The sequence below is a fragment of the Oryctolagus cuniculus genome, chromosome 12 (assembly GCF_051225735.1).
Source record: "Oryctolagus cuniculus isolate XC-2025 breed Fujian yellow rabbit chromosome 12, ASM5122573v1, whole genome shotgun sequence".
NCBI lineage: Eukaryota > Metazoa > Chordata > Mammalia > Lagomorpha > Leporidae > Oryctolagus > Oryctolagus cuniculus.
Window position 1 is genome coordinate 457,559 of NC_142878.1, and position 27,983 is coordinate 485,541.

Consider the following 27,983-nt stretch of genomic DNA (forward strand, 5'->3'; position numbering starts at 1 on the left):
TGGGGTGCCTGCCCTGGTGCTGGGGTGCAGGTTTTCCCAGTCCTCTTTGGCCCTGTTTGTGGGGTGCCTGTCCTGGTGCTGGGTGCAGGTTTTCCCAGTCTTCTTTGTGGGGTGCCTGTCCTGTTGGGGTGCAGGTTTTCTCACCCTCTGCTCCTGTCTGTGCATCAGGAATCCCCCACATTTGAACAGGTGTTTCACTGTGTCCCACAGGTCTCAGAAGCTGTCTTCGCTTACTTTGAAGCAGTTTTTCCCCATCTGACGGGTATTTCAGAAGACCGGGCTTCAAGCTCAGATGTCTCTTCTGTGTGACTTGTCTGTGGCTGGGGCTGTGTACAGAATCTTTCTTTCACTTCCTGAGCTCCTCATTGCTAAGATTCCCTCATCTAGACGAGCCTAGATTCTAGAGGGAGGCACTCCCAGGGCCTCCTGTGCCACTGACCAGAATCCGCTCCTTGGACCGATCTGGGGAATTTCACCCTGAGGCTGTCCCGGGAAGCCCCTCTGCAGCACTGTCCCCGTGCTGTGGGCCTGAAGGGGGATGGGCTGTATAAGGCAGTGGATTGGTTGGGGTCAACTCCCCACACAGTACTGGAGCTAGCGCCCAGGTGGGCCCCTGCCCTGAAACATCGTCTCTTGTTCCCTGCAGTGCAGCATGGGGTGCACCAAGGAGCTCCATGTCGGTTGCCATGGAAACGGGGATGCTGGTGAGCGGGAGGGCCGAGTGGCTAGGACAGCGTGCTCTGGATTTTGTTGCACTTGTTAACTCTCTCCATCCTCTTTTGCAGAGAGCACAGATATCTTTGACTTAGGTAAGTCTCCTTCTCTGTTGCTCTGAAGTGTGTTGGTTCTGAGACCTTTGATAACTGGAATCCACAAAGCTTTCCTGGTGCAGCTCGCCCGCCCACAGTGGCGGAGAGCATGGTGGGCGTGAGCAGGTGTGGGGGGGCAGAGACATGGCTCGGGCAGTTCTGAGCCCCTCTTTGTGGGTGGTTGTTCCATGTCTCGGTTTCCCCAGGGAACCCCCGAGTTCTGGCCATGCTGTGGGCTGCCCTACCCGCAGGAGAGGGGCTTCAGGGTTTCCTACGCCCTGGCACGCCCCCCTCGGTTGCCTCCATGGTCCTTGTAGAGAGAGTGGGAGTCTGCTCCTGCTGCATTTCTCCCTGGCGTTGGGAGCCCAGCCGCCGGCCAGCTCCCCTGGGGTGGAGGTGGGATCTGTGGGGTCTCCTGACAGCTCCTGTGTCCTGGGTGGGATTTTGAGCTTCGATTTAGAGATGATTTGGTGTCAGGGATACACAACCCTAAAAGGCTGGGATTTTGCTCGAGATGGGCAGGGAGACTCGCGTTTGTAACCCTTTCTTCCCTGTGGGGGAGTGGGGGTGGCAGCAGCGAGGGCCGAGGGCCGTCTGGGGCTGGCTGGGTGAAGCGTGCTTTGGGCTCAGATGGTTCCGTTTTCCACCTGAGTTACTGCAGTCAGGTAGGGGAGCGGTGGGCTGTTTGTGGGGCCCAGGAGCAAGAGGGAAGGGTGCAGGCAGGCCGCGGAAAGCCTTGTCTGCCCGGTGGAGCTGCAGTGCCGGCAGCAGCTGCCACCAGGGAAGCCTGCTCATCCCACGCTGGCCAGGACCCCAGGGCTCTTCTCCTCCAGCCTGGAGCCGGGTGCACTGAGCCCAGGTGGTGGCGCTGTCCCTGGGGTGGGGGCGGGGTGCAAGTGGAGGCTGCTCTTCCTCTGGAGCCTGCACTGGGCTGTTGGCTCGGCAGGGAACTGGTCTCTGAGACTGGGCAGAGCCTGGGAAGCCAGGTGGCTGGAGACTGGCTTCCAGGTGGCTCCACTGGAAGGTGGGGGGAGGGGTGGGGGTGGTGCGGGTCCATAGCAGGCTCCACGGGGGTGGGGGTGGTGCGAGTCCACGGCAGGCTCCACTGGAGGCTGGGGGGAGAGGTGGGGGTAGTGCGGGTCCACAGCAGGCTCCACTGGAGGCTGGGGGGAGGGGTGGGGGTAGTGCGGATCCACAGCAGGCTCCACTGGAGGCTGGGGGGAGGGGTGGGGGTAGTGCGGGTCCACAGCAGGCTCCACTGGAGGCTGGGGGGAGGGGTGGGGGTGGTGTGGGTCCACTGCAGCTGAGCTGACACTGGAGGCTGGGGGGAGGGGTGGGGGGTGGGGCGTGGTGCGGGTCCACAGCAGCTGAGCTGACGGCCTCCTCCTCATGTTTGGTTTTCAGTTGCCGCTGATGTGAGCCCCACGCCTCCTATCACTGTGACCCACAAACCAGAGGAAGACACTTTTGGGGTGAGTCACTGTATGGTTGATAGGCAGGGAGCCCTCAGGCTTCGTCTAGTTACTGCTTTCCCAAATCTCACCTTACTTGGAACCCCAGGACTTGGGGCAGGAGAAAGCAGGGATGAGCAGGTGGCTGTCAGCCGCGTATGCCTTCCCGTGTGGTGGGAGAGTTCCTGGTTTCAGGAAGGCTTCGGGGGTCAGCTCCAAGGCCCAGGGTCTGGGAGAGAGCACCTGGAAAGACCCCATCTCTGGGGCTGCTGGCCATGCGACTGCAGGGGCTCAGGGTGTCTCTGTGGGCAACGTGGGCATCTCTTATCAGCTCCGCCCCCTCTCCCAGGGCCTGAGATGGCTCTGAGGAGGGGAAGAAAGGGGTCTTCTGGGGCCCAGGTCTCTAAGCTCCTCCTGGAAGGGGCTGAGGGGCCTGGGTGTTGAAGTGGAGTGCAGAACTTGCTGGGAAATTGAAACAGTTCCGAGGCTGCCCTGGACTTTGGGACAGCCCTGGTGGGAGGGGCAGGGGGCACGCCGTGGCGCTTTCTGGCCAGTGTGGGTGACGTCCTCTTCCAGGGTTTGTTTCGCGTGTTCTTGGGTCTCCACATGGCTTCTCCTGGGGACGGTGCTCAGTGGCAGAGCTAGGCCAGACCCTGCCATGGGGCACACACACTGCTTCTGTGGCACTTGGGCTCAGTGACTGTCCCTGACTGTCCCCTTGGCTCCCGGCAGGTGTCCATCGCTGTGGGACTGGCTGCCTTTGCCTGCGTCCTGCTGGTCGTTCTCTTTGTCATGATCAACAAGTACGGGCGGAGGTCCAAGTTTGGAATGAAAGGTGAGGTGGGGTTTTCATGGCCAAGGCCGCCGTGGGGAGGACCTGGCTCCAGGTTGGCCCTCTCACCCGAGGGTCCTGGTGGCCCTGCTGCAGCTCCTGCCTGCACCCCGATCTTGGTAGCTGGGTCTGTGGCCCATGTGGTCAGATGCTGATCATTGGGCAGTGTGGATGATGGGGAAGGAAGTGGGGCTGGGGGGGCCACTGTGGGTGGTGGGCTCCTCCTTTCTGTGGGTTGTGGGTTCCTCCTCACTGCGGGTGGTGGGTTCCTCCTCACTGTGGGTGGTGGGTTCCTCCTCACTGTGGGTGGTGGGTTCCTCTTCACTGTGGGTGGTGCACTCCTCCTCACTGTGGGTGATGGGCTCCTCCTCACTGTGGGTGGTGGGTTCCCTCTTGTGGGTGATGGGCTCCTCCTCACTGCGGGTGGTGGGCTCCTCCTCACTGTGGGTGGTGGGCTCCTCCTCACTGCTCTCTGTTGGTGGTGGGTTCCTCCTCACTGCTCTCTCTGGGTGCTGGGCTCCTCCTCACTGTGGGTGGTGGGCTCCTCCTCACTGTGGGTGGTGGGCTCTTCCTCACTGTGGGTGGTGGGTTCCTCCTCACTGTGGGTGGTGGGCTCCTCCTCACTGCGGGTGCTGGGCTCCTCCTCACTGCGGGTGGTGGGTTCCTCCTCACTGTGGGTGGTGGGCTCCTCCTCACTGCGGGTGGTGGGCTCCTCCTCACTGCGGGTGGTGGGTTCCTCCTCACTGTGGGTGGTGGGTTCCTCCTCACTGTGGGTGGTGGGTTCCTCCTCACTGTGGGTGGTGGGCTCCTCCTCACTGCGGGTGCTGGGCTCCTCCTCACTGCGGGTGCTGGGCTCCTCCTCACTGTGGGTGGTGGGTTCCTTCTTGTGGGTGGTGGGCTCCTTCTCACTGCTCTCTGCGGGTGCTGGGTTCTTCCTCACTGCGGGTGCTGGGCTCCTCCTCACTGTTGGTGGTGGGTTCCTCCTCACTGTGGGTGGTGGGCTCCTCCTCACTGTGGGTGGTGGGCTCCTCCTCACTGTGGGTGGTGGGCTCCTCCTCACTGCGGGTGGTGGGTTCCTCCTCACTGCGGGTGGTGGGCTCCTCCTCACTGTGGGTGCTGGGCTCCTCCTCACTGTGGGTGGTGGGCTCCTCCTCACTGTGGGTGCTGGGCTCCTCCTCACTGTGGGTGGTGGGTTCCTCCTCACTGTGGGTGCTGGGCTCCTCCTCACTGCTCTCTGTGGGTGGTGGGCTCCTCCTCACTGTGGGTGCTGGGCTCCTCCTCACTGTTGGTGGTGGGCTCCTCCTTTCTGTGGGTTGTGGGTTCCTCCTCACTGTGGGTGGTGGGCTCCTCCTCACTGCGGGTGGTGGGTTCCTCCTCACTGCGGGTAGTGGGTTCCTCCTCACTGTGGGTGGTGGGCTCCTCCTCACTGTGGGTGCTGGGCTCCTCCTCACTGTGGGTGCTGGGTTCTTCCTCACTGTGGGTGCTGGGCTCCTCCTCACTGTGGGTGCTGGGCTCCTCCTCACTGTGGGTGCTGGGTTCTTCCTCACTGTGGGTGCTGGGCTCCTCCTCACTGTGGGTGCTGGGTTCTTCCTCACTGTGGGTGCTGGGCTCCTCCTCACTGTGGGTGCTGGGCTCCTCCTTACTGTGGGTGCTGGGCTCCTCCTCACTGTGGCCTGTGGGAGTTTTGCCTCCCTCGTCTGCACCTGTCTCTGTGTGTGCTGGTATCTGCGGGTGAACCCCAGTTCTGGAGCATCTCAGCACAGCACCCAGAACAGGTGCCAAGAGCAACGTGGCTTCCATGGCAGGGCCCTGGAGCCCATGGTGGCGGGGTGGGGAGTGGGGTGTGGCTTGCCGCTGAGGCTGGGGTTGGGTACTGGCAGGAGCAGGGTCACCAGGGGTCAGCATCCTCCTGCCCTGGTCCTTGGGTGGAGCCAAATGGCCTGGGGGCCTGGGGGCCAGCTCCAGGGCTGAAACTTGGCTTTCAGGGCAGGCTCTGGGCTGTGGTGCAGGTGGGGAGGGAGGGGCCCTGAAAGGCTTGAGGAGCAGTCAGGCCTCTGCTTCCTGCCGAGACCCTGGGAGCTGGGCAGGTGGAATTTGCATGCAGGAAGTGCTGTCTGTCGGGTCCCTGACGGGCTCAGGGCCTGGAGGAGGGAGCAAGGGCGACGTCCCCAGACCGGTGGCCCTCTGTTGTTGCAGTTAGACCCTGGGAGGAAGCAGCCAGCCAGGGAGAAGGGCAGAGAGGGGTGCTGGCCGCCAGACTTCCCAGGAGCCTCTGTTCTGTCTTGCTGGACCTGACGCGTCACAGTGAGGCAGACCGAGGTGTTCTGGAATCATCTGAAGTATTCAGACAAATGAGCCGTGGGCAGACTAAAGAGGGGGCAGGAGTTGGTGACTTAGGGCAGACTTGCTTGGGCACCTGGACTGGAGCGGGCTGTGTGTCAGACAGGGCCTCGAGGGCCCAGGAGGTGAGGTGAGTGACGTCTCAGGGCCGTGTCTGGGCTCCTGGCCTGTGGGATGGCTGCTGTTGCCTGTACCTTCCTAGCTCTTCCCCCTTGCACCGAAGTGGCAGATCTGTGTGTGTGGCAGCCTCTGCGGTGGCCTTGTTTACTATCTGCTGTCCTAAGACCGCATCGTGCCCCAGTTTGCCCCACACAGCCCTTGTAGTGCTCAGCTCTCTGCCCCGTGGTTCTGCTTACACCGCGCCTCTGCCTGTCCTGCCGGCACCATCCCCCCTCCCCCCGTCTGTGTCTCTGCCCTCCTGTGGTGCTCTCCCTGACACACCGGTACCCACTGATTGCCCAATTAGCAGCTGCCTCCACCGTGGGGCAATCTGGTACCAGTGGCCAGGCCTACAATCCGTGCACCTGCACCTCCACCTGTGTGTGCCGAGCACGTGCCAAGTCCTGCGCCTGCCGTGTGCAGACACGCGGTCCACCTGTGCACATCCCGAACAGGTTCAGCTCTTAACTGCTTACTCCCAAGTAGCCCCGTCGCGCTCGTTTCGCGGTCGTCAGGGGCCCCTGTGTGGGTGGGTGCGGGTTCTTCCGGACACTGCTGTACGGGTGATGGATGCGTCGGCCAGCACTGACGGGAAGCAGCTGGGAATGCGTCATCTCAGACTCTGCTTTGCTTCCTGGGCTGCCGTCTTGCTGACCCAGTTGCTGGCTTGGCAGGGGCTGTGTTGGGATGTGGCTCATCTCTTGGTGTCACAGAGGTCTGAAGTGGTGCTGGGGCACAGGGCAAGTTCCCTCTGCTCTTGGTGAAGCCGGGGCCAGAGGGCGTCGAGGCTGCTGGGAACCCCGCCCCACTGTGCCGTGCCTTCCCTCTCTGAAGGCTGGGGGGGCTGGGAGGTGGGTACCGGAGACACAGAAATATGTAGAAGTCTTGTAGCCTGCAAGGAGGTGGTTTAGGGTTTATGCGGAGTTCGTCTTGACAAAAGGCATCGGAAAGCCAGGTCAGCGATGCGGCTGGGCCCTGCACCTGTGTTCAGAATGAAGAAGCTGTGGCCTGAAAGGCAGTGCCATGGTGGTTAGGCAGGGGTCTGGAGACCCTGCCTGGCAGCCCGGTTTCCAGACAACACAAGTGACCCCCTGCTTCCCTCCTGGCTGCCCTTCCGTGAACACCTGAGATACACCTGCCTGCTTCACTGGGTGTGGCATCAGCGGCACCTGGGAACAGGTGCTGGCGTGTGCACGGCCACGAGGTGCCCTGTGCTTTTCACAGAGCGTGTGCATGGCTCTTGTCCAGGGGGGAGGAAGCTGGCTGTGGGTCTCCTGCGGCCGTGGAGCCAGTGCTTTGACCTCTCTACCTCCTGAGCACCTGGCGAGTAGCTAAATGTTGCAGGATCAGGTGTCTCTGACCCAAAACCCAGACCCAGCCTCGCGCTTCTTGGCTCCCTCTTGCTGTCACAGGGCAGGCAGGGCGATGAGTTTTGGTGGCCGCAGTGCCTGGGCTTCCTGGGCCTGTGCCATCGTTGTATTGACGAGGAGATGAAACCCAGGGATGGGCAGTGATGCCGCCCAAGCCCCCGGCCCCGCCTTCCCGGCCACGCGGGGTGCACGGGGCTGGGAGGTCTGGGACAGGTGTGAAGCAGGAAGGGGTTTAGGAGCTGCTGCCTGTGGCTTTGTGCAGCCGCTCGTGTGCGTGGAACGGTGGGTGTGCGGGTGGTGGGGCCTGGCAGGTGCCTGCAGTGCTGTTCCCTCAGTGCAGTCCAGGCCCTGGGACTGGGGGTTACTGACCCCTCTTAGACCCAGGGTGCTATGCTTGGGACAAGGTCACCGCTTGCTGCTGCTGAGCCGCAGGGGCAGGGCTCCTGGAGAGCCGCCTCCTGCCTGCTGGGAAAGTCCAGGTCGCCCACGACGCCCCTGCCGAGTCTCCCGAGGCCACAGGCACAGGCGGCTGGGCGGTGACTTGGCCAGCGAACCTGTGGAGTTCAGGAGCACTGAGCTATGAGAGTGAAGAGCTGGTTCAGTTCTTACGGTTCACATGTGGGGTGCACCACAATGCAGGCAATAAAAGTGACCATTGTTATCCTTTTATTTTATTTTTATTTTTATTTATTTTTTGACAGGCAGAGTGGACAGTGAGAGAGAGAGAGAAAGGTCTTCCTTTGCCGTTGGTTCACCCTCCAATGGCCGCCACGGCTGGCGTGCTGCGGCTGGCGCACCGCGCTGATCCGAAGCCAGGAGCCAGGCGCTTCTGGTCTCCCATGGGGTGCAGGGCCCAAGCACTTGGGCCATCCTCCACTGCACTCCCAGGCCACAGCAGAGAGCTGGCCTGGAAGAGAGGCAACCAGGACAGAATCCGGCGCCCCGACCGGGACTAGAACCCGGTGTGCCGGCGCCACTAGGTGGAGGATTAGCCTGTTGAGCCGTGGCACCGGCTCATTGCTATCCTTTTAAAAAAATATTTCCTGATTTACTTGAAAGGCCAAAAGAGAGAGAGGAAGGGACAGAGAAAGATCTTTCATCCACTGGTTCACTTCCCAAATGGCAGTAACCACAGGGGCTGGGCCAGACTGGAGCCAGGAGCCTTGTACTCCATCCAGGTCTCCCACATGGATAGCAGGGGCCTGAGCACTTGGGCCACCTTCCATTGCTTTCCCAGGCACATTATATGGGAGCTGGATCGGAAGGGAAGCAACCAGGACTCGAACCGGCGCCCATATCGGATGCCGTCATCACAGCTGAAGGTTTAACCTGCTGAACCACAGTGTCAGGCCCTGATTATTTGAAAAGCAGAATGACAGACAAGGAGGGGCAGAGACACAGGTTTTCCATCTACTGGTTCATTCCCCAATGAACCAGGCCAAAGCCAGGAGCCCAGGATTCCAGCTGGGTCTCCCATACAGGTGGCATGGACTGGGCCATCGTCAGCTGCCTCCCAGGTGCCTTAGCTGGACGCTGAGTCGGAAGCAGAGCAGCCAGGACTTGGACCAGGTCCTCCGGTGTGGATGCTGGCTTCTGGCACAGTGGCCTGGTCCGCGGCTGCCCCCTCCCCAAGTGGCTAGGGATGAAGTGGATTTTTCACAGCTTGGGGGGTGAGAAGTGGCTCGCGTGCAGTCGTCCTGACCTGCTGCTGCCCGGGCTGCCGGGGTGGGGGTCCTGCCTCCCTTCCCAGAGGCAGCCCGTTCTCGCATGCTGGCGGGTGGGTCCCATGACACCCTCTTTTCCGCCCCGCTGTTTCTGCAACGGTCCTTCTTGGCTTACTTCATATCAGCATGCAGAGATCTGCTGAGTCTGTGTGTACGGCTGTTGCCGAGGATGGAATTTTGGGGCAATGTTTAGTGACATGTGGAAACATTTAGTTCAAGTAGGAAGACGGTGAGCAGCTTTTCTGCTCTCATTCTCTGCTGTGAGACAGAGAAGCCACGTTGATAAGCTCAGCTGGGGCACCTGGGCGGGAGGGTGCTGCAGTCGGAGTGGAGATGGCTGTGGCCTTGGCCTTGGCCTCGGGATGGCAGACATGCTTGTCTTCCCCATTTTCTGTGCTGCATCTGGGAAACAACACGCGGCAGACCTGATGTCCGTGAGCCTGGCGGAGCTCCTGTCCCTGCCCCCGGAATCCAGGACCCTGTCACTCCCATCCCAGAGTCTGGCTGTGGCGCTGGGCTCACGTGGGATTGCTGACTGCACAGACCGGGGGCCTCCTAGAGTGTCCTAGGCTCCTGCCGCAGAGGCCTGATTGAACTGCAGCTCCCGGGCCCGATCTCCGGAGCCCGAGGCTGGGGTAGTGGGAGCTGGGGAGTCAGCTTCCTCACAGGCACACTCGGTGCTTCTGGTGCTCACTAATGCCGAGAAGCTCTGGTGTAGACCAGCAAGGCCAGACGGTGAATATCTTAGACCTTGCTGGCCACGGCTGCCGGTACTCGGTGTTGCTGACAGTGTGGAGGGCAGGCGTGTGACTGTATGGGCTCTGTTTGCAGTCACAGGTGCCAGGCAGTTTTGGCCCAGGGGCCTTGGTCTGAGGCCCTGGTGGATGGACTTGTTGCCTCTACAACTTAGTGGGGGGGGGTGATTGACAGACACCGCTCACTGACCCCCTGTTCCCCGACTGACAGTGGCCAGCAGCTGGGCCCCTTGTCCTGGAGGTCTTTCCCAATCCTGGCCTTCTGTGACTTCAGGACAGCAGTGGCAAGGCCAGCGGCCCCCCTCAGGTACCCCCATACCCTGAGTGGATGCTGCTGTGGTGTTGCACACAGACAGCAGAGCCTGGGCCCCCATGAGCAGCGCAGCCACCGCCTGGACTCAGCAGGACCCCAACTAGGGCATGTCCGCCGGCCCACTGGCTGTGCCTCCTCCCTCTGGGCGCCTCCTCCCTCTGAGAGCCCCGTGGTCCAGGTGGCTCATGGTGATCCTTCCCAGCTGTTTGAAGATGAAGTCTCAGGAGTCAGCCCTTGCACAGCCTGCCTTTGGCTGAAGTCTCTCGAGACGCTGGTCTGGGGAGAGCACCAGGACTGGAGAATTTCAGGGCTCGCCACCGAGGGGGACAAAGGCCGGGAAGTTCCACCAGGCTCAGCCCTAACGAGACCGGCAGAGGCCGAGCAAGGGCTCGCCCCTGCGTCCTGGCCCCTTAGCCCTCGTGTGGAGGATGCATCCCCTCCGTTCTCCCTGTCCTTGTCGGTGCTGGCCGGGTGTTTAGGGACGCTGCCCTCTCTGCTGTCTGCCCAGTGTCAGCCGAGGGAAGACCCCACGTGGAGATGCTTGGGCTGCAGAAAGCCTGAGTGGGCAGCAGACACTGGTATGCGGCACACGCAATGCACACACGTGTGCACACGCAGTTTGAAGCAGCTGAACCTCAGTGCCAACAGCTGGGAAGTGGCCTTGGCCTGAGGCTGCCGAGTGTGACTCACTGGGAGTCAAGCTGTGTGAAGAAGACATGGTGGGAGGCAGTAGCTGTGACCTTAATCCTGGGCACACAACAAGGGACAGGGTCAGCCGTCAGGGAGATGTGGTCTCTGGCTGCAGTTGGAGACCAAGGTCATATTTAAAAACGCACGTCTTCTTTAGAAGGAGAAGGGACTTCAGCAGGAAGTTGAGAAATGTCCTTGATTTTCTTTAAAAAGATTTATTTACTCTAAAGAGTTACAGAGGGTGGGAGAGACAGAGAGATAGAAACTGCCACCTGCTGGTTCACTCCCCAGAGAATGGCAATGGCTAGGTTGAAGCCAGGAGCCAGGAGTTTCTTCCGTGTCTCCCACATGGCCGCAGGGGCCCAAGCACTTGGGCCGCAGCAGGGAGCCGGATCCGAAGTGGAGCAGCTGGGCGGGAACCTACGTTTATCTGGGACACTGGGGCTGTGGGCTGTGGTTTTACCTGCTACTCCACAGCCCTGGTCCACAAATCTTTTACGTGGGCCATGGCTTTACCTGCTACGCCACAGCCCTGGTCCACAAATCTTTTACGTGGGCCGAGGCTTTACTGCTACGCCCACAGCCCTGGTCCACAAATCTTTTACGTGGGCCGGCTGAGGCTCTATCTGCTACGCCACAGCCCTGGTCCACAAATCTTTTACTTTAAGACCATAACCAACTCCTGTGAGCCGAAGGAGGCTCACGCAGCAGTCTTCCTGGACACACCCACAGGCAGCCCTCGGTGTTAGGGTGAACGTGGCCCTGGTGCGTCTCCCAGACCTGTTCCCATGAGGCATCCTCAGTGCCGTTGGTAGCTGAGACATTCTGGAAAGTGCTGTTCTCTGCCCAGGCTGGCTCTCCCGACGGCGGCAGAGTGGGTGTCTGGCTGTTGGGGGAGGAGGCAGTCCCTTAAGGCAAGAGTGCTGGAGCCTCCGGACACAGCTGCAGACTTGGTGCTGGCCAAGAACACGCAGAGCAGTGTCCACTGGTGGGGAACTGAACAGACCTGGTGATGCCCGAGAACACACAAAAACATGCAGACGAATGTCCATCCGTGGGTTGTCCACTGGCATCCCGTAGAACAGAGCCCAAACTATGCTGCCATGGCCAGGGCCCAGGGCCACACCTAGGGACCTGTTCCACACTTTGGCCCCAAAGGGGATGGAGTCTAATGTCTCCTGTTGAAGTGGGGCTCTGTTTTGAGAGGGAGGCTGTGAGGGACTTCCCTAGTCCTGTGTCCCTCACCCTCCCACGGGGACGATGCGTGTCCTTTGAGCATAAGCGTCCCCTCAGACTGTCCTCCCCAGAGCCTTGCTGAGCGTGGACCGGCAGGGACGGATGGGATTTTGACATGGAGAACGAGCCGTTTCTGTCTTTGAACCATCTGAGGTCTTTCTGTCTCCAGCTCATGGCAGGATGGGAGTCAGGTGGTCCCATGTCTGCCGAGTCAGGAAAACACTCTATTCTGCTTTCCCACCCCAGATAGGATATCCGTCCATCCATTCTGTCCATCCATCCATTATAGCTGTCTATTGTCTCCATCCATCATACCTATAGTCATCCTATCCATCCAACCACCCACCCACACATCCATCCACCCACCCACCCACCCATCCACCCATCCAACCACCCACCCACCCACCCATCCACCCATCCATCCATCTACCCACCCACCCACCCATCCAACCACCCATCCATGCATCCATCCACCCACCCATCCATCTGTTGCAGTTGATTTCTCAACAATGTTGCAGTGGATTCGTTTCTGAGAGGAGGAGCATGGTGGGGGCAAGAGGCGCGGAGTCACCACACAGACCCCGGGAATCGGGTGAAAGTGGGCTTGAGGCAAGCAACCCGCGGACTCGTTTATTTCAGTTGGTAAAACAGCTTATATGGCCAAGACCAGCCAATCCGGTCAAGGGGTGGTTTATGCCCTAACCAATCACAGCCTGTTGCCAGGCAGTTTCCGAAGCCATCCAATCACAGCCTGTTGCCAGGCAGGCTCCATTGCCAGGTGGGATTCAAAGCCATCCCTGAGTAACTGACGCTCGCTTGCCAGTGGCCATCTTGGCATGGCCTTCTCATTCCCCCACATCCATCATATCAGTTTATCTATCTCCTTCTGTCATATCTGTAGTCATCCTATCCATCCATCATATTTGTATCCTCCCTCCCTCCCTCCCTCCCTCTCCCACCCCACCCCCCATGGGTCTATGTCTATTTAAAGGCACGGTGCCCGCAACAGTGAGGGCTGGCAGGTCCCACATGTGCAGGACAGGCCAGCAGTCTGGAAGCCCAGGCAGGGGTTGGTGTTGTGGTCTTCAAGCAGAATCCGTCTTCCTGGAAGCAAGTCTGTGCTGCTCTCTTGAGCTGAGTGGATAAGGCCCCGTTCACATTGCCGAGGGTGAGCCTTGTTTAAAGTCCATGGCTGTCCACATCCACCCCACCTGTGATGCACCCGCACACAGCATACCTGTCAGACACCTGCACAGTGGCACTGAGGGTCTGATTTAGGAAGTGGGTGTGGGTCTGGCTAAGTTGATCATAAAGCGACCTCCTGTTGCCTAACCTCCTCAGCCTCAGTGTTCCTCATCTGTACAGTGGGGTGGGTCTGCAACACAGTGTTCTGGTGGGGAGCAAATGCATTGGTGTGCAGACAGCGCCGAGTCCCGGGCAAGCGGGTGGCTGTGGGTCTCCATCTTGCCAGCAAAGGTGCGAAGGCCACACCCAGGCCTGTCAGGTGCCCATCGGCTGTGATGGGGGGTGGTGTGTGCTTGTGCCGCAGGCCTTTAAGCCATGCAGACAGGCCTTGGGGGTCAGGGGCTCTGGATGGCAGTGCTGGGTGGAGCCTGGCATCCCTCTGCCGCTGTTGGTGGGTTCCCTGCTACCCCACTTTCTTCTCTCCTTTCCAGAAGTCTGTGTGGAAGGGTATTTTTGTATAACTGAATAGAGATGCCTGCTTCCTGTCCAGCAACTCGTGAGAAAGACCCAGAACCACGGCCTGCTGCTCCCCCAGCACCTCTCCCCTAGGCCAGGGGAGGTGCTGGCTGAAGCCGGATGGACCTTGTGTTCTGGGTGGGTGGGCCCAGCCTCCCCTTGCTCTTTGCAGCCTGTCCTTGAGGTCAGACGTTTCTACACTGACAGCCGCAGGTGTCCGGCTGCGGATCCCCAGGCTGCTGGTGGGCACTTCCCTGTGCTTGGGTCCCCGTGTGGCGCCCCTGGCTCATGCCCTCCTCTGCTATGTCCCTCCGAGGCGTGTCTCTCCTGCCTGCTTTCAGTCTGGTCAGTAGCTGAGGCTGCTTAACCCACAGACGATGGGGTCAGACTCCCTGCCGGGGTCCCGGCTGCTGGCTCCCTTCTTGCCTCGCTTTTGCTGCACCTGGCCTGTCAGACGGGAACCCGTGAGATGCAGGGGCGGATCAGCCATTTCTGCGTCTCCATCACGAGGCATGCAGGCGAGCACCACGGCCCCACGGAGCAAAGCCCGATTCCTCTTCATCTCTGCCGCCTGTCGCTCTTTCCAGACAGGTGCTCACGTCTGAATGTGGACGAGCCTGGGCCTGGGAGCTGGGGTTTGGGGGGCAGGGCTCTGGAGTGAGCTTCGAGACTCAACGTTGAACGCCTTTCTTCCTCGTCACTAGAAGGACCTGAAGTCCACGGGGCCGTTCACAGGTTAAGCTTGTCTGCCCGCTGCTGCCCTCGGGAGCAGCTTCCAGAGCACCGAGCGGCTCCGTGCCGTCCTCGTCAGCTCTGTGCCCCTCCCGGATCCTGTAGCCTTTTTATTTTATTTTAAGATTTGTTTGTTTGCTTGTTTATTTAGGTATTTGGAAGGCAGAGTGACAGGGAGACACACACGCACACAAAGGGAGATAGGGAGAGGGAGAGAGAGGGAGGGAGGATGGGAGAGAGAGAGAGGAAGAGAGAGAGAGAGAGAGAGAGAGAGATCTTCTATGCACTGTCTCATTCCAAATGGCCACCACAACAGCCAGGTCTGGACCAGCTTGGGCCAGGTTGAAGTTAGGATCCGGAACTCCATCCAGGTGTCCCACGTGGCTGGCAGGGCCCTAAGTACCTGGGCCATTTTCTGCTGCCTTCTCAGGCACATTAGCAGGAAGTTGGATCAGAGGTGGAGCAGCTGGGACTCAAGCCAGCATTCTATGGGATGCCACTGTTGTAAGCAGCAGCGGAGCCTGCTGTGCCTGCGTGCCAGCTCCTCCTGCAGCCTTCCACAGGGTTGCATTTCATGGGGGGGTTGCCCCCACGTGTGAAGCCCCCCACTTCCTGTCCCCATGAACACTCCTAAGTCTTAGGTCAACAAGGTTCAGGGATGAGAGACAAATGGTGTAAAGAATCAGAGACCCCAAGAGCGAGCCAGTGGCTTCTCTGAGGAGTGAGCCAATCGGGCAGGGCCAGGCTGGGCACAGCCCCAACTCCCATGCCCGGCTCCCTCCACACAGCACCCTGGAAGTCTGTGGCTTGGGCTCTGCCCTTGGCGGCATAAATCCTTAAGGACTGCAGTGAGATCTCGGCAGCTAAGGGACGAGTGCAGTCTGCAAAATTAAGCATGCCCGCTTTGCTTCCACGTTCCGTGGCAGCTCCCCCACGACCAGCATCTGTGATGCACGCCTCTGCTGCTGGCTCTCGGCAGGCACAGCCACCCCAGCAGGCACCTGCCCTCCCCCATCCCCTCACCTCATCCTGTTCATTTCATTGGCTGGGCTGTTTCCCTCTGCCTGCTTCTCCATTACAGATTTCCGTCCAGGTTGCTACCCACTTTGGGCTAACAGGCTGCCAGTGCCTGGAATCTGTCAGCCACAGTCTCAGGCTCCCGTGGCCTCCTTGGTGGTCCTGCAGCCACTCACGGCAATGCTGCCTGCACCCTGTGGTCTTTGCTGTCACTTAGCCCCCCCCCCCCCAACCTTTCAAGATTAAGGTGAGGTACCTGAGTTCATCTGGGGCAGATCATTTCAGTGGGTGCCCCAAACTAAAAACCCCAGCAAGACAAAATCTTAAACATCAGTTAACTTTTTTGCCTTAATTTTTAGAGTTCCACAGGGCAATGCTATTTTCCTTTTGGCTCCTGTGTGGCCTCTGGCTGAGCCCATGCCTCCCTTCCACCCTCACTGCCCCATCTGTCGCCTGCCTCCCGGTTCTGCCCTCTCTGTCCTCTGCGCTAGCCCTGGGCCCCCTCTCTTTGTGGTTCAGTGTCCTTCTCACGTCTTCTCCGGGTGGTTGATAAAGCTGTTAACACATTCCCTAGGCCTCACTCCAACCTCGCTGTGGCGGCCAGCTCCCAGGGCCTCTCCCAAGAAAGGAATCTGCACGCTGTCACGATTCCCTTGTTTGCACCCTCAGCCGGGCCGCCCCTCCATGGCCCCTCCACGGCCCCTCCATGGCTCGGGTGCGGAATCCCCTGTAAAGGACGTCCCCCTCGTTAATGCTGGGGGCGGGCAGCACCCACAGTCCGGCCAGCATGGGTCACTTTCCCAAGGAAGACTTGGCAGATGCCGCATCTGCAGCTCTTACCGAGCCCCCCAGGATCTCGGCTCCAGGCTCCTCGGCACTCGGGCTTCTGTGGAGTCCCGTGGCTGGTGTGGTCGGTGCTGCTCAGGTTGGCCTTGCCGTTTCAGATGTGATGTGGGCTGTGTTTGCCTTTGTTTCCTTTGGTCAGAGGCAGAGGGGGACGTCACAACATGAATTTGGCAAGATGGAGGGACAGACCCGACTGATGCTCCTTTGTGAACAAGTGCTTGCCCTCCCCAGCGCACGTGGCAGCTAACGCCAGCATTCCCTGTTCTCTGTGTCGCAGGCACAGATGCCCATGAAGCTGTAAATCGCCCTGTCCTAGTACCTGCGTGGCTGCCTGGTGGTGCCTCTGCCTCTGGCCCTCTGTGCCTGTCCCGTGGAGGCACCAGTCATGCCGTAGCCAGGAGCCCGCCCTCGGCCAAGAGCCTGGAGCACCACAGACTCTGCCTGGGTGGGCGGTCTGTTAAATTCTTTCCCGCTTTTCCACTTTAGCGTGGGTTCCACTGAAGCCAACCCTGAGACAAGGACTGTGGAAGCGAGGTCATTAAGAGAGTGGGGGTGGAGGGAGAGAAAGGTATGCAGGTGTGGCCTGGGCAACTGGGGTGACCCGTCAGACCTGGGGTGCTCACCCCAACTGGCTTCCCTCTGAAGGTGGAGCGCCTGGGACAGTCGCCTGCCGACCCCTCTTCCACCGTGGGCTGTGGGCTGCCGCCGGGTTGTTAGTTCCCAGACCACACCTGTGGTGGTCCCGGCCTGGGGTGCTGGAGGAAGCCTCCAGGCAGAGAAGGGACGCAGCTGGCCAGGGCAGCCAGGGAGCTGGAGCGCGCCTCCCACAGCTGCCCGTGCAGGTAGGGGGACAGTGTGAGTAGGGGCTCCGAGTGCCCGCAGAGTCCGGTGGGCCGGTGTGAGTGGGGGCTCAGCGCCTTCTGCCTCTGGGTCTGAGTCTCAGGCGCGCAGGGTCTTCTGAGCTGGGGCGTGGCCGGCCCAGGCCCTTCTGTCCACGACAGTCAGGGTGACTCCATCGCAAACCTGTACGTGAGCAGCAGGAACGGACTCTGGCCAGCAGGCGACAGGCGGCTCATGGAGGATTTCCCCGGCCAGCAGACTCCGTGGCCACCAGGTTCGGGGGCGGTGGGGGTGAGATTCTGCGCTGGGATGTGCTCGGCTCTCCCTGCAGTTTACGCCTGGTCACGGAGCAGCGTGGTTAAGACAGCCTGGGGCCCCTTGTGTGTTCCGGGGAGGGGTTACCCAAGGTCACATCTGGAAATTTTCCTCCCACGTGCGCTGTGTACGACCGTGGGAAGACGATTCCCTGGTAGGAGGCGAGATGATTTGTCTGAAAGGGAATAAGGCTGGGCAGCTACAGTCAAGCCATCGTTACGGGGGGAGATGGGGCTTTCGGGTGAGACCTGAGGAAGTGGGGACCAGTCAGCCCTGGGCCCGACAGGTTTATGCTGGGGAGCGGGCGGTGGCGATGTTTGTGGCTCCCGGCATGCACTTGGGCCTCAGGGGCACCGACCTTGCCACACTTGCCCCTCACGCCCCCCACACCTGGGAGAGCCAGGCACTGCTTGCTGGGTTCTAGTGGGTGTCTCACTTCAGTCGATTCGTTGGAGCTTTGAAGTTTGATCTGGTGTTGATCTCCATTGCTCGGGTGGGATGCAGAGACGTCTGGAAGGGGCTGGAGCTGGACCTGCCCTGGGGCTTGCGCTGGAAGTGGCTGCAGAGCCTGGACACCTGGCGGAGGTAAAGGCCCCGCGAGGACACCTCCCAGCCCAGAGTCGAGGCCAGAGGCTCTGGGACTTGGGCCATCCAGGAAAGCAAGCTGCAGCCCGGCCCTGGCTCCTGGTGCGAAGTGGGTGGGGCCAGCCCACTTCTGCCAAGATCTCACTTCCAGCCCAGCTGCTGCTTTAGAGGCCTCCCGGCCGGGGTGCACTGAGGGGTCACCGAGTTCCAGAGTGTGACAGAACGTGGAAGGAGGTGAGTGCGCCTGTTATTCTCGCCATGGCTGAACGGCAGCATTGCTAGGAGGTACCGCCCGTGCCGGCCCAGGGGCCGTTGTCTGGAGAGAGCCACGGCGCCCGGCGGGGTGGGGGCCTGGGAGCCACCGCCTGCCTGAGCGGGGCCTGGGAGATGGCGCCCGCAGGCAGCTGTTTTCTCCAGCGACCCTGCAATGAGCGTCCTTTACAAGGCGGAGACCCCGAGCCTGTCCTTGCCACCATCCCAGTACGCCCCGGGTGTGCCAGGTGGTCGGGCACCAGCCTCGCTCAGCGGTGCCACCGGAGCTGGGTGCTCCCGGCCTGGAGTGCTGGGCCCTGCCTGCGCCATCCTTGGGAAAGCCGAGCATTTACGGGGTGGGGCTTGTTCTGCCCTGCGGGTGCTGGAGGCAGCCACTGGAGACTCTTTGGGGGCTCCTGCAGCCAGGGGACCCTGCAGGGAGATGTGGCATTCCGGGGTGAGTGTGCACCCTCCCCTTGCAGCTAAGGAGGGCTGCGTGGCCTGGGGGGCCTTGCTGAGATCTCTCGCAGCCCCAACAAGCCTCGGAGGGTGACGCGGCCCGCGAGGGGCTGTGTTCCCAGGCCTGGCTGCTTGGGTGCAGTTGACTGCCTTGCGGAGGAGGGCTGGAGGCTGGCCCCAGGCTGAGGCAGGCAGGGCTGCAGGGAGTTGCCCCGCCTGGGCGAGGCAGGACAGAGCCTCCAGCCCTGGGCCTCGTCTGGACCAACAGTAAAATGCGTTCTGTGGGGGATTCAGTTTTCAGTAAGTCAGGGACGACTCGCTGCTCTCAGTAACTCCCGTTCTGCTTGTTTCTCTGAGAAGAGAAAGGAGGAGATGGCTCAGCTCTGGGACACTTGCCAGGTGACTCGAGGCACCCGCCACTCCCCGTGCACGGACGCGGTCAGATGTGTTTGTTCTCCCTCACCTGCATCCACGGCCAACATCACGAATGGATCGGCTGGGTCTCCCCGCCTGTATGCACATGGCACACACTGCTGATGGATCGCAGCACTATCAGACTTCGACTTCAGTGTGAAATGTCGGCCTCTCACGCAGCTCTTAGAAGTCGTTGCCAGCTGGGTGGAGTTGACAGTGGAGATGATAGGCGTTTGCCATTCCTGGTAGCCTTTGCCCATTCAGGGTTCCAGAGCCCTTGTTCGGGCGTTTGATGAGAGGTCTGACCACCTTCAGCTCTGCTCTCATCAGGACGGTGAAGCTGCGGCAGGAAGCCTGCGCCAGCATGGTCTGGCCACGCTTCCCGAGCCCAGGCCAGTGGCCCAGGCCAGTCAGACTCCCTGCTGTGAGCCCTGGCTTTTACAGGGAACGTGGAGCAGGTGCAGGAACTAAACCTGGGTGTTGGCTGCGTGCTCTGAGGGGGCATCTTTGTCAGCTGCCTGAGTCAGCCCCCCAGCACCAGGCTTGGGGAGAGCCAGGGGAGGCTGTGCCCGGTTGTCCTGGAAACCGCGCTGCTGGTGCCTTCTGGGGCTGGGGTCCAGGGCTTGCTGCCTGGGTGGAGGGGGTGGGATGGAGCAGCCGGTGTCGGTCCTTGGGCAGAAGGATTTGGTGGCTGTGGGTGAGCGCTTGAGTGGGGAGGGGTGGGGGAGGAGAGCGTGACTGTGTCGTGGAAGCCGTTGGCAGTGGGCATTCACTGCGGACATCGTGCACCCAGCAGGGGCTCAGGACATCTGTCCTGATCGTTTCCAGAGGAGAAATGGCCACGCTGGGTTTGCATTCCGGGTTTTCTACTGGGGCTGCCAAGTGAGATTCCCTTAGGGGCTTTCTGAGCAGAGCTCACTGTCTCCCCTTCATTCTGTAGGTATTTATGGAAGAATGCTCATCTGTGGTCTCCCTCCCTCCCTCCCTCCCTCCCTCCCTCGTTTGTCCCCCCGCGTCCTCTGGGCACCAGGTAGAGTCTGCAGGCTGGGATTGCGCAGGAGTGGAGCCGTCCTGCTCCCCTGACGGCTGCTCTCCGGGGCGCAGGAGCGACACGTGCCCGAGTGAGTGTGCGTCCTGCTGGGTGCTGACCAGGTGATCACTAAGAGCAGGGCCTGCGGGCAGGAGGGGTGGGTGCTGTCCAGGCAGGTGGTGGTGGCGGCCAGCCGCCCTATCCTGTATGGGCACAGGGACAGTGTCCACTGCTGGGAGGGCCGTGGAGGGGGCAGGGTCCTGGGCTGCAGGAATCGGAGGTTCGGCGGAGATTTTGCTTCAGCTGATCAAAGTGGGCGTGGTTTGTCCTGTCCTGTGACCCCGCGTGGTGCAGGCGCTGGCGCCGTCTCCCTTGGCATGTGTCGTCTGGAGGTCCTCGCTCTCTCGCACAGTGCGAAGGGGTCGGGGTTCACGTGGCCTGGAAACCAGCACCAAGCACTTCCTGCTTGAGGCCAGAGTAACGTAGGACTGTGTAGAAATTTCAGAAAACACAAGGAGCAAGAAGAAAGTGGCCGTGGCCTGCTTTGCCGCCACCCCGAGGGAGCTGCTGTCCTGGGTCCGTTTGTTCCGTGCCTGCCTGGTTCCTTCCTTGGGATCTTACTGAGCACCCGTGTTCCACCAGGAGCTGTTTTCCACATGAGGGAGAAGGCAGTGAGCAAAGTGACAAAGCCTGGCCGGCCCCGGTGACCCAAGTGCAGGGAGCGGGCAGAGGGGAGGCCCTGGTTTCTGCTGAGTCTGCTCCTGTAATGAGATACCTGGGGCGGGGCCTTGGCAGAGAAAAGAGGCTCATTTCACTCCACTCGCAGGGCTGGGGGTCTGGGGCACCATGCAGGCTTCTGCTAGGGCCTGGCAGGGGGTTCCTGGGGAGGGCCTCACGCAGGGGGAGGGGGTGGGGGTTCCGTGGCCAGACATGGAGCTGGAGAGACTGGGTCCCAGAGGACACACTCACCCCTTCCAGGGGTAGTGCCCCAGTGAGCTGATGACCCCCCCCCCCAGGTCACACCTCTTCTCCTCACATTTATTTAAAGAGACAGAGCTCTCCCATCTGCTGACTCGTCCCTCACATGCCCACAGCAGCCAGGGCTGGGCCAGGCTGAGGGCAGGAGCTAGGAGTTCAGTCCGGGTCTCCCATGTAGGTGGTAGGGACCAAGTTCTCCAGCCAAAAACACTGCTGCCTGCCAGCACGTGCAGGAGCAGGAAGCTGGAATGGGAGCAGAGCTGGGGCTTGAACCGGGCACTCCGACGTGGGATACATGGATCCCAAGCGGTGGCTTAACCACTGCACCAGCGCCCACCCCACCCCACCTCTTAGACGCCAGGCTTCCAACACGCGCACTCCTCGGGGACAGACACCTGCACACTGGCCGGGGGCTGGGGAAAGGGTGAATCTGCCCGGGGTGGGGGGAATCCCACAGATGCCTGGGAAAGAGCGCCCCCTTGTGGGGGGCACCAGCGCACTGGCCTCAAGGCGGCAGTGCCTGCAGGGCTGCGTGCCTGGGGTGGGATGTGGGGGAGAGACCCAGATGTTGACGTGGGTGCAGGCCACAGGAAGGGCTCGGTAGCCTCTCAGAGGCCATGGGCGGAGTGTGGGGTTGGGAAGCAGGGAGGGGCACAAGTCCACGCAGGCCATGGGGGCCACTCTGGCCGCAGCGTGCAGGGGCCACGTTGTGCTCCGCTCGAGGGCAGGGTGAGGCTGCAGGGGAGTCCGCCAAGGGGAGCTGCTTTCTCAGATTCACCCCAGGTGCCCTGAGGCTGACAGGACCTGGGGGTTCTGCAGGCCACTTTGTCTTCTCATGTGTGTGTGGATGGCATGCGTGTCGGTGGCTGAGCCGTCTGATGTGGCCAGGCTGTGCCCAGAGGCACTTAATGCCCAGTGTTGGCTCAGTCGTTCCTCATGGCCACTGTTGCTAAAACGTGTCCTTGTGTCCACGTGTCCACATTGATCATTTCCCTGGGCCAGAATTTGAGGAGTGGAGTGGCTGGGCTCCATCATGGGTGCTGTTAAGGTCCTTGGCTATTAGATTATTTTGCAGATGTTGAGGTCCAGTCTTCTGGGGGAGGAGTGAGGCAGGTATGCTGTGGCAGGCACCCAAGCTGTCACTCGGTCACGAGTTACTCGGCCAGTGTTGGGGAAGCCAGGGTGAGCCCCGTGTTCTCCCACGCTGGGCTGCAGCCTCTGAGACAGGAGCCTTGTGCACACATGCCCTCATGGCACATGAGCCCCGTCCCATGGGCTGCCGGCTTCCACAGCCGCCTGGGCCGGGCCTGACGGCCTCCTCACTCTTCCATACTTCCATGGATTTCAGTTTATTTATTATTATTATTTATTTGGAAGACATACACACAGAGAAAGACAGAGATCTCCCATGCACTGGTTCACTCCCCAAATGCCCACAGCAGCAGGGCTGGGCCAGGAACTGAGTGCAGGTCTCCATGTGGGTGGTGGGACCAAGCACTTAGGGTGCTCATTGGCAGGCAGCTGGAGTAGACAGTGCATTGTCACATGCACCCAGTACTCTGAAGTGGGACCCAGACGTCTCAAAGCGGCGCCTGAGCTGCTGGGCCACCCGCTCACCCTAGCCTGGCCGTGTCCCACAGTGTCACGTGGCTTCTGCCTTGGCACCATGCACTGTTCTGCTGTGTGATGTGTACGCTGCATGCCGGCACATGGGCGGTGTCACACGCTCCTGCACTAGCTGCGCTGGCGCCCCAGTCCGTGTCACCACGAACCCTCGGCTGCCGCCGTTCCCGGGCTCCTGATTCCTGCCGGCGGCAGGGCGGAGCGGGAGCCTGTGGTGCCGCTCGGTGGTCGCCCTGCCCTGTGGCTGTGATAACCACACGTAGGGGCTGCCGGGCTGCCGCTGGCCTGTGCGCTCTGGCTCTCCTCACATCAGCCCCCTGTACCCACTGTACAGCTGGGACTGGGGCCCGGGGTGTTTCCTGATGTACCAGAGTCTCAGGGCTTGTGCGACTGAGACACGTGTTTGATCTGAAGTTTGCCACTGGGCGTGCCCTTGCGACCTCACTGCGATCCTGGCCGTGAACCTCTCCCAGGTGTGCCTGATGCCCCAGGTTCCTTCCGAGCAGCCCCATGGGTCGATGGAGGGCGCCTCTCAGCCTGCCGCTTGGCCCCCCCCCAACTAATCTGGGGAGGAAGTCCCTGCACTGCCCAGCTCTCTCCTGACCCCACTGATCTGGGGAGGAAGTCCCTGCACTGCCCGGCTCTCTCCTGACCCCACTGATCTGGGGAGGAAGTCCCTGCACTGCCCGGCTCTCTCCTGACCCCACTGATCTGGGGAGGAAGTCCCTGCACTGCCCGGCTCTCTCCTGACCCCACTGATCTGGGGAGGAAGTCCCTGCACTGCCCGGCTCTCTCCTGGGCTGCATCCAGCTCCCTTCTGCCCCCTTGGGTTGTTCTCAGGGGTCTAGGACCAGGGTTCATGAGGCTGAGTGACAGTGACGACCTCTTTCTGGGGTGTTGCCCCTGGCAGAGGAGGTGAGACCTGGACAGTAGCCCCTCCTGGTGACCCCCACCTGCTGCCCCAGGGCCATCTGCAGAGGCCAGAAAGCAGGAAGACCCCGCCACTCCCTCTGCCTGCAGCTTGTGACCGTGCTCACCTGCGGAGCCCCCGCCACACTCAGGGGTGTGTGCCTTTTGTGACTCACTGGGGCGCCCCCTTTGCCTCCTGGGAGCTTGCTGTGAGCCGTTAACCCTGACCTTTCCATCGTGCTGGGTTAGTGTGGGGACGGAGTGGGTGACAGCCGGTTTCCGGCTGTGTCCACTGCAGAACCTCCCGCCTAGTGCATGGGGTGCATGGGGTCCATGGCTTATCCTGGGCGGCATCCTGTAAACCAGTGTGAGCTGGAAACGCATCGCCCACACCCAGCCCACGCCCGTCACAAGGGACTTTAGCACCAGTGCGGCCCTTGGGCCGAGGACCCCCTGGGGGCTGTGCCTGCATCGCAGGAGAGGGTGGGGCTGCTCCGCTGGCCCAGGGAAAGATCACGTGTGAACTGAGGTGTGGCTCCTGTTTCACTTTCACAGCTGCACGAAGCTGAAAAACCCCAGCCAGGACCTCTGGAATGTGAGGCAGCGAAAGGCGTCTGAGCTGGGTCTGCTCAGGTGTGCACAGGTTGAGGGGCTGCTGGCGAACCGTGGAGTCGGGAAGGGCCTGGCCGGGCCAGAGCCAGGGCCTGCGGTGTCCGCTGACGGCCACAGTGGTGTAGGGACGGCTCTGGCGTGCTCGGCCCCCAGTCTGCCCAGACGAGGGGAGACGGTGGTGTCTTCCTCGTCTCCCTGACGCCTCACGTGTGTGGACAGAGCTGTACGGGCCTCCGCCTGGTCTGTGCAGGGCCTGTGTGCTTGTTCCTGCTGTCTGCCTCTCTCCAGCCTGTGCAGGGGCTGCATCTCCTACCTGCTGACGTGGAGCCCCCTGGGCCCTCCGGTCAGGGATGCAGCCTGGCCCAACCTGCAGACCCTGACATCACCGGTCAGAGTCTCTTCGAGAACCCCAGGTGTCCCCATGTGCAGCCGGGTCTGGGCCCCAAGTCCAGCATGGCTGTGAGTCGAGTCCCATGGAACGTTGTACACATTCTAGCAGCTGTGTTAGCAAAGTGAACGGAGGTGAAGTTAGTTCTAAGTCTGTACGTGATTTACCCCGGTATCTCCGCGATATTGTCGCTTCAGCGTGTTACCAACCTAAAATGGTTCCTTCCTGTGCCTGTGCTGAGTCTTTGTGGTGCAATGTGCTGTGCGGTGCCTGCACTTCTCCGTGCCCCGTGTCCCACGTGGCCATGCTGCTGTGCCACGTCCCGGGGGCTCAGGACATGTGATTGGAGCATGTGAGCAAGTGGCGGATGCGGCGGGAGCCACGTGTTGGGAGCTGGGCGTGGCTCCGGCTCTCCATGGAGCTCTGCCCAGCACTGCGCTGGTCACCCTCGGCTTCGGCATCGACTGCAGCCCTGCCCCGGAGCTCCCGCGACTTGGCCACGGCTGCACCTGCTCTGTGCCCTCCACACGTGGTGCGGGATGCGTGGGCTGCCGTGCTCTTCTGGCCACGTGCTGCTGGCTGTATGTCACGTGTCCGTCCGTCACGTCACGTCACATCACCTGCTTTGCTGCCCTGGGGTGGCTCCTGCTGTATTTGACCCTGGCTTTTCGGTTTCTACCTTTGGCCCTGTGAGCTGACGTAGTGAGAATTCCCGCTCTCCGGGGAGTAGTTGGGCTTGTACATCGTGAAATTCAGGCCCCGTCCAGTGTCCCCCGGCCCACGTGGCTGTCCACTGGCCAAGTGAGCACACTCTATCCCTCTGTGTGCCTGCTGCTGGCCTGTGTGGAGGCCTCTCCTCAGGTTGAGGGAAGTGGACTCCCTCCTGGACTGTGGCCTTGGGAGCCTTTGGCTGTGCCAGACCACAGGGCTGAGAGGCATCCTCCTGCCTGTGCAGCTGCAGAGGAGACAAGGTGGTCGCCGCAGCAGTGGCCACCCGTCTGTCCTGAGAGGACCATCACGTTCCTGCACACTGGCCAGCACCCACTCTGGAGCTCCGACGGGTTCCTGGGTCGTTGGCAGCCGAGACGTCCTCCATAAAGAAGCGACTGTGTCGCCACTGCTCCTGCCTGGACTCTTGCCTCCTGCAGCCTGCAGGCCTCCGGGACTGCACGCGGCCCTGGCTGTGAGCAGGGGACGAGTCCACCCCGGAGGGGCTCAGCCTGCACGTGGATCTGTCCTGCAGGTGCAGGGGGAGGGGTGGGCACCTTCCCGCAGCCGAGTCTCGGGGGAGCAGGGGCTGTGACCCCAGCTGGGCCCCGCGAGGGCTGCAGTCACGTTTCTCTTGGCACAGTATGGCTTCCTGTTTCCAACAAAAATCTCGGGGTTTTAAGAGAAGGGACTTGGACGAGAAACAGCCCTTACCGAGCAGCACACGATGAGTGAAGTGGAAGTGAATTTGAGGCGTACGGATTGAGTTTCCCTCCGGCCACAGGGCTTCGGGATCCAGAGAGCAGTGTCTGTCCAGCCGTGCCTCTGCTCCGCGGGGCCTGGGGCGGAGTTGGCTGTGGAGCCGCCAGGGAGCCTTGCCCGCTCCCCCCCCCCCCCCCCCGGGACGAGGCGAGAGGTCAAGGGATCGCCAGGCCCTGGGGTCACTCTTTGAACTCTGGAGCCTGCATGCTGGCCGTTGAATTGCTTCTCTCATGGCTGTGCCTTCCCGTGGGGCCAGAAGTGACCTTGGGCGGGGAGTCGGGGAGAGGCGGTGCTGCTGCCCTCGCCCATCCTGGCCCTGTGCTGACCGTCCCTGGAGACACCACCGCTGCTGAGATGCTGCTCTGAGCGGCAGCGTCCGGTGGCGGCGGGGGCCTCTGGCAGGCGCAGGGCGGGGGTTGGGTCTCACAGGTGCCGTTCTTGCTGCAGTGGACGGCCCTGTCTCCTGCTGAGAGTAAGACGAGGGAGGGCCGTCCTTGGCCACCCGCGCCCTCCAGATGCCTCCAGGTCAGCCCGAGTTCTTATCCTTCTCCGTGTTTGAGCGATGAGCAGGAAAGCGCAGTAGGTTTGGGGAGACCTCAGTGTTTCCTGGAGTCAGCGGTCATTCTGCCTTGGAACACTCTGGGCGGAGAAGTCACCCGGGGGGCCCCACGTGGGCATCATGGAGGCCCTGTGTGGGCACTGCGGGAGGCCTGTGTGGAACACCCTAGAAGACCCTGTCTGGAACACTCTGGAAGCCCGTGTGAACACTGTGGAAGACGCTGTATGGACATCACAGAGGCCCCTGTAAACACTTTAGGAGGCTCTGTGCGGAACCCTCTGAAAGACCCTGTGTGGAACACCCTAGAAGATCCTGTGTGGAACACCCTAGAAGACCCTGTATGGAACACTCTGGAAGGCCCTGTGTGGAACATTCTGGAAGACCCTGTGTGGAACATTCTAGAAGGCCCTGTGTGGACATCACAGAGGCCCTGTGTGGAACACCCTAGAAGGCCCTGTGTGGAACTCTCTGAAAGACCCTGTCTGGAACACTCTGGAAGGCCCTGTCTGGAACACTCTGGAAGCCCCCTGTGAACACTGCGGGAGGCCCTGTGTAGAACATTCTGGAAGGCCCTGTGTGGAACACCTGGGGAGACCCTTGTGTGAACCACCCTGTGGAAGCCCCGTGTGAACACTGAGGGAGGCCCGGTCTGCTCCATGTTGATGGCAACAGAATCTGGGGCCCTGAGGGAGGGCTGCCACCCAGAGCCCTCGCCCCCCACCCCCCTTCTCCTCTCAGAGGACTTGGCATGTGAGGGCTCGGGAGAGGAGCTGGCCTCGTCGGGCTAGCCAGTGGGTTCTCCTGGGGACACAGTCGGGGGTGAGGCAGGCAGCGTGGGCAGGGCGGCGGCTGCACGGTTCCCAGGCCTGCTCTGTGCCGGCCCAGCCCCCTCCTCTCCCTCCTGAGCCTGGGCTCTGGTCCTTGGATCCAGGCCCCAAGGCTTTCTCTCTGCTCGAGGGTCCGCGTGCGGACGCCTGAGCCTGAGCCAGGCCAGGCACACTTGGCAGGAAGGAGGCTTCAGCAACGTTTGGAAAGCAGTTTTCTTTCCAACACGAGCGGCGGCACTTTGCCAGCCGGGGCCAGAGGTGAGCTGCACGTGGCCGATCCGTCCCAGCCTCCCTCAGGCCAGGGCTCGGGCCCACGGGCCAGGCACGGGGTCTCCGCCCAGAGCGGCCGCACACCGACACGTCCCCTCTCGGGAGGGAACTCGCTGTGTGGACTCGACTGTGAGACCTCTGCTGCCAGGCCCCCCTGGAGTCCGGCTCCTCCTTTGCCCAGTTCCCACCATGCAGGCGCCCCGGTGCCCACCTGGAAACCAGGCCAGGCCGCTGCCTCTCGGGTTCTGGGTCTCAGCCTGGTCCTCACCAATCTGGGGGCCCCTGGCAGAGCCCGGTGGGGGCGGGGCTCAGCCACACCGCCCAGGCCCTCTGTGCTGGCGTTGGGCCCTTGGCCCTTTTCTCAGCAGGTGCCGTTGGGATCTAACAGACCCTCAGCATTCAGTGTGGAGGGGATAACAGAGGGAGGGGCAACTCAGCACTGAACAGCGATACGCCTGCAAGCAAGTGGAGATTTGC

At 61.4% G+C, this 27,983-nt stretch overlaps 1 protein-coding gene across 8 annotated transcripts in view; it reads left to right on the forward strand.

The window, feature by feature from the left end:
- The window catches only part of NTRK3 (neurotrophic receptor tyrosine kinase 3), a 269,188-nt gene that overhangs the window by 97,113 nt on the left and 144,092 nt on the right, over positions 1-27,983 (forward strand). For all 8 annotated transcript variants that reach the window (XR_016218621.1, XM_070053298.2, XM_070053296.2 and 5 more), the window contains exons 10-12: positions 786-809; positions 2,214-2,281; positions 2,993-3,095. Coding sequence is in view for 7 of the 8 variants with exons in the window: in XM_070053298.2 (XP_069909399.1) it covers positions 786-809; positions 2,214-2,281; positions 2,993-3,095 (195 nt within the window). In the remaining variant the exon portion in view is untranslated. The remainder of the gene's footprint in view (positions 1-785; positions 810-2,213; positions 2,282-2,992; positions 3,096-27,983) is intronic.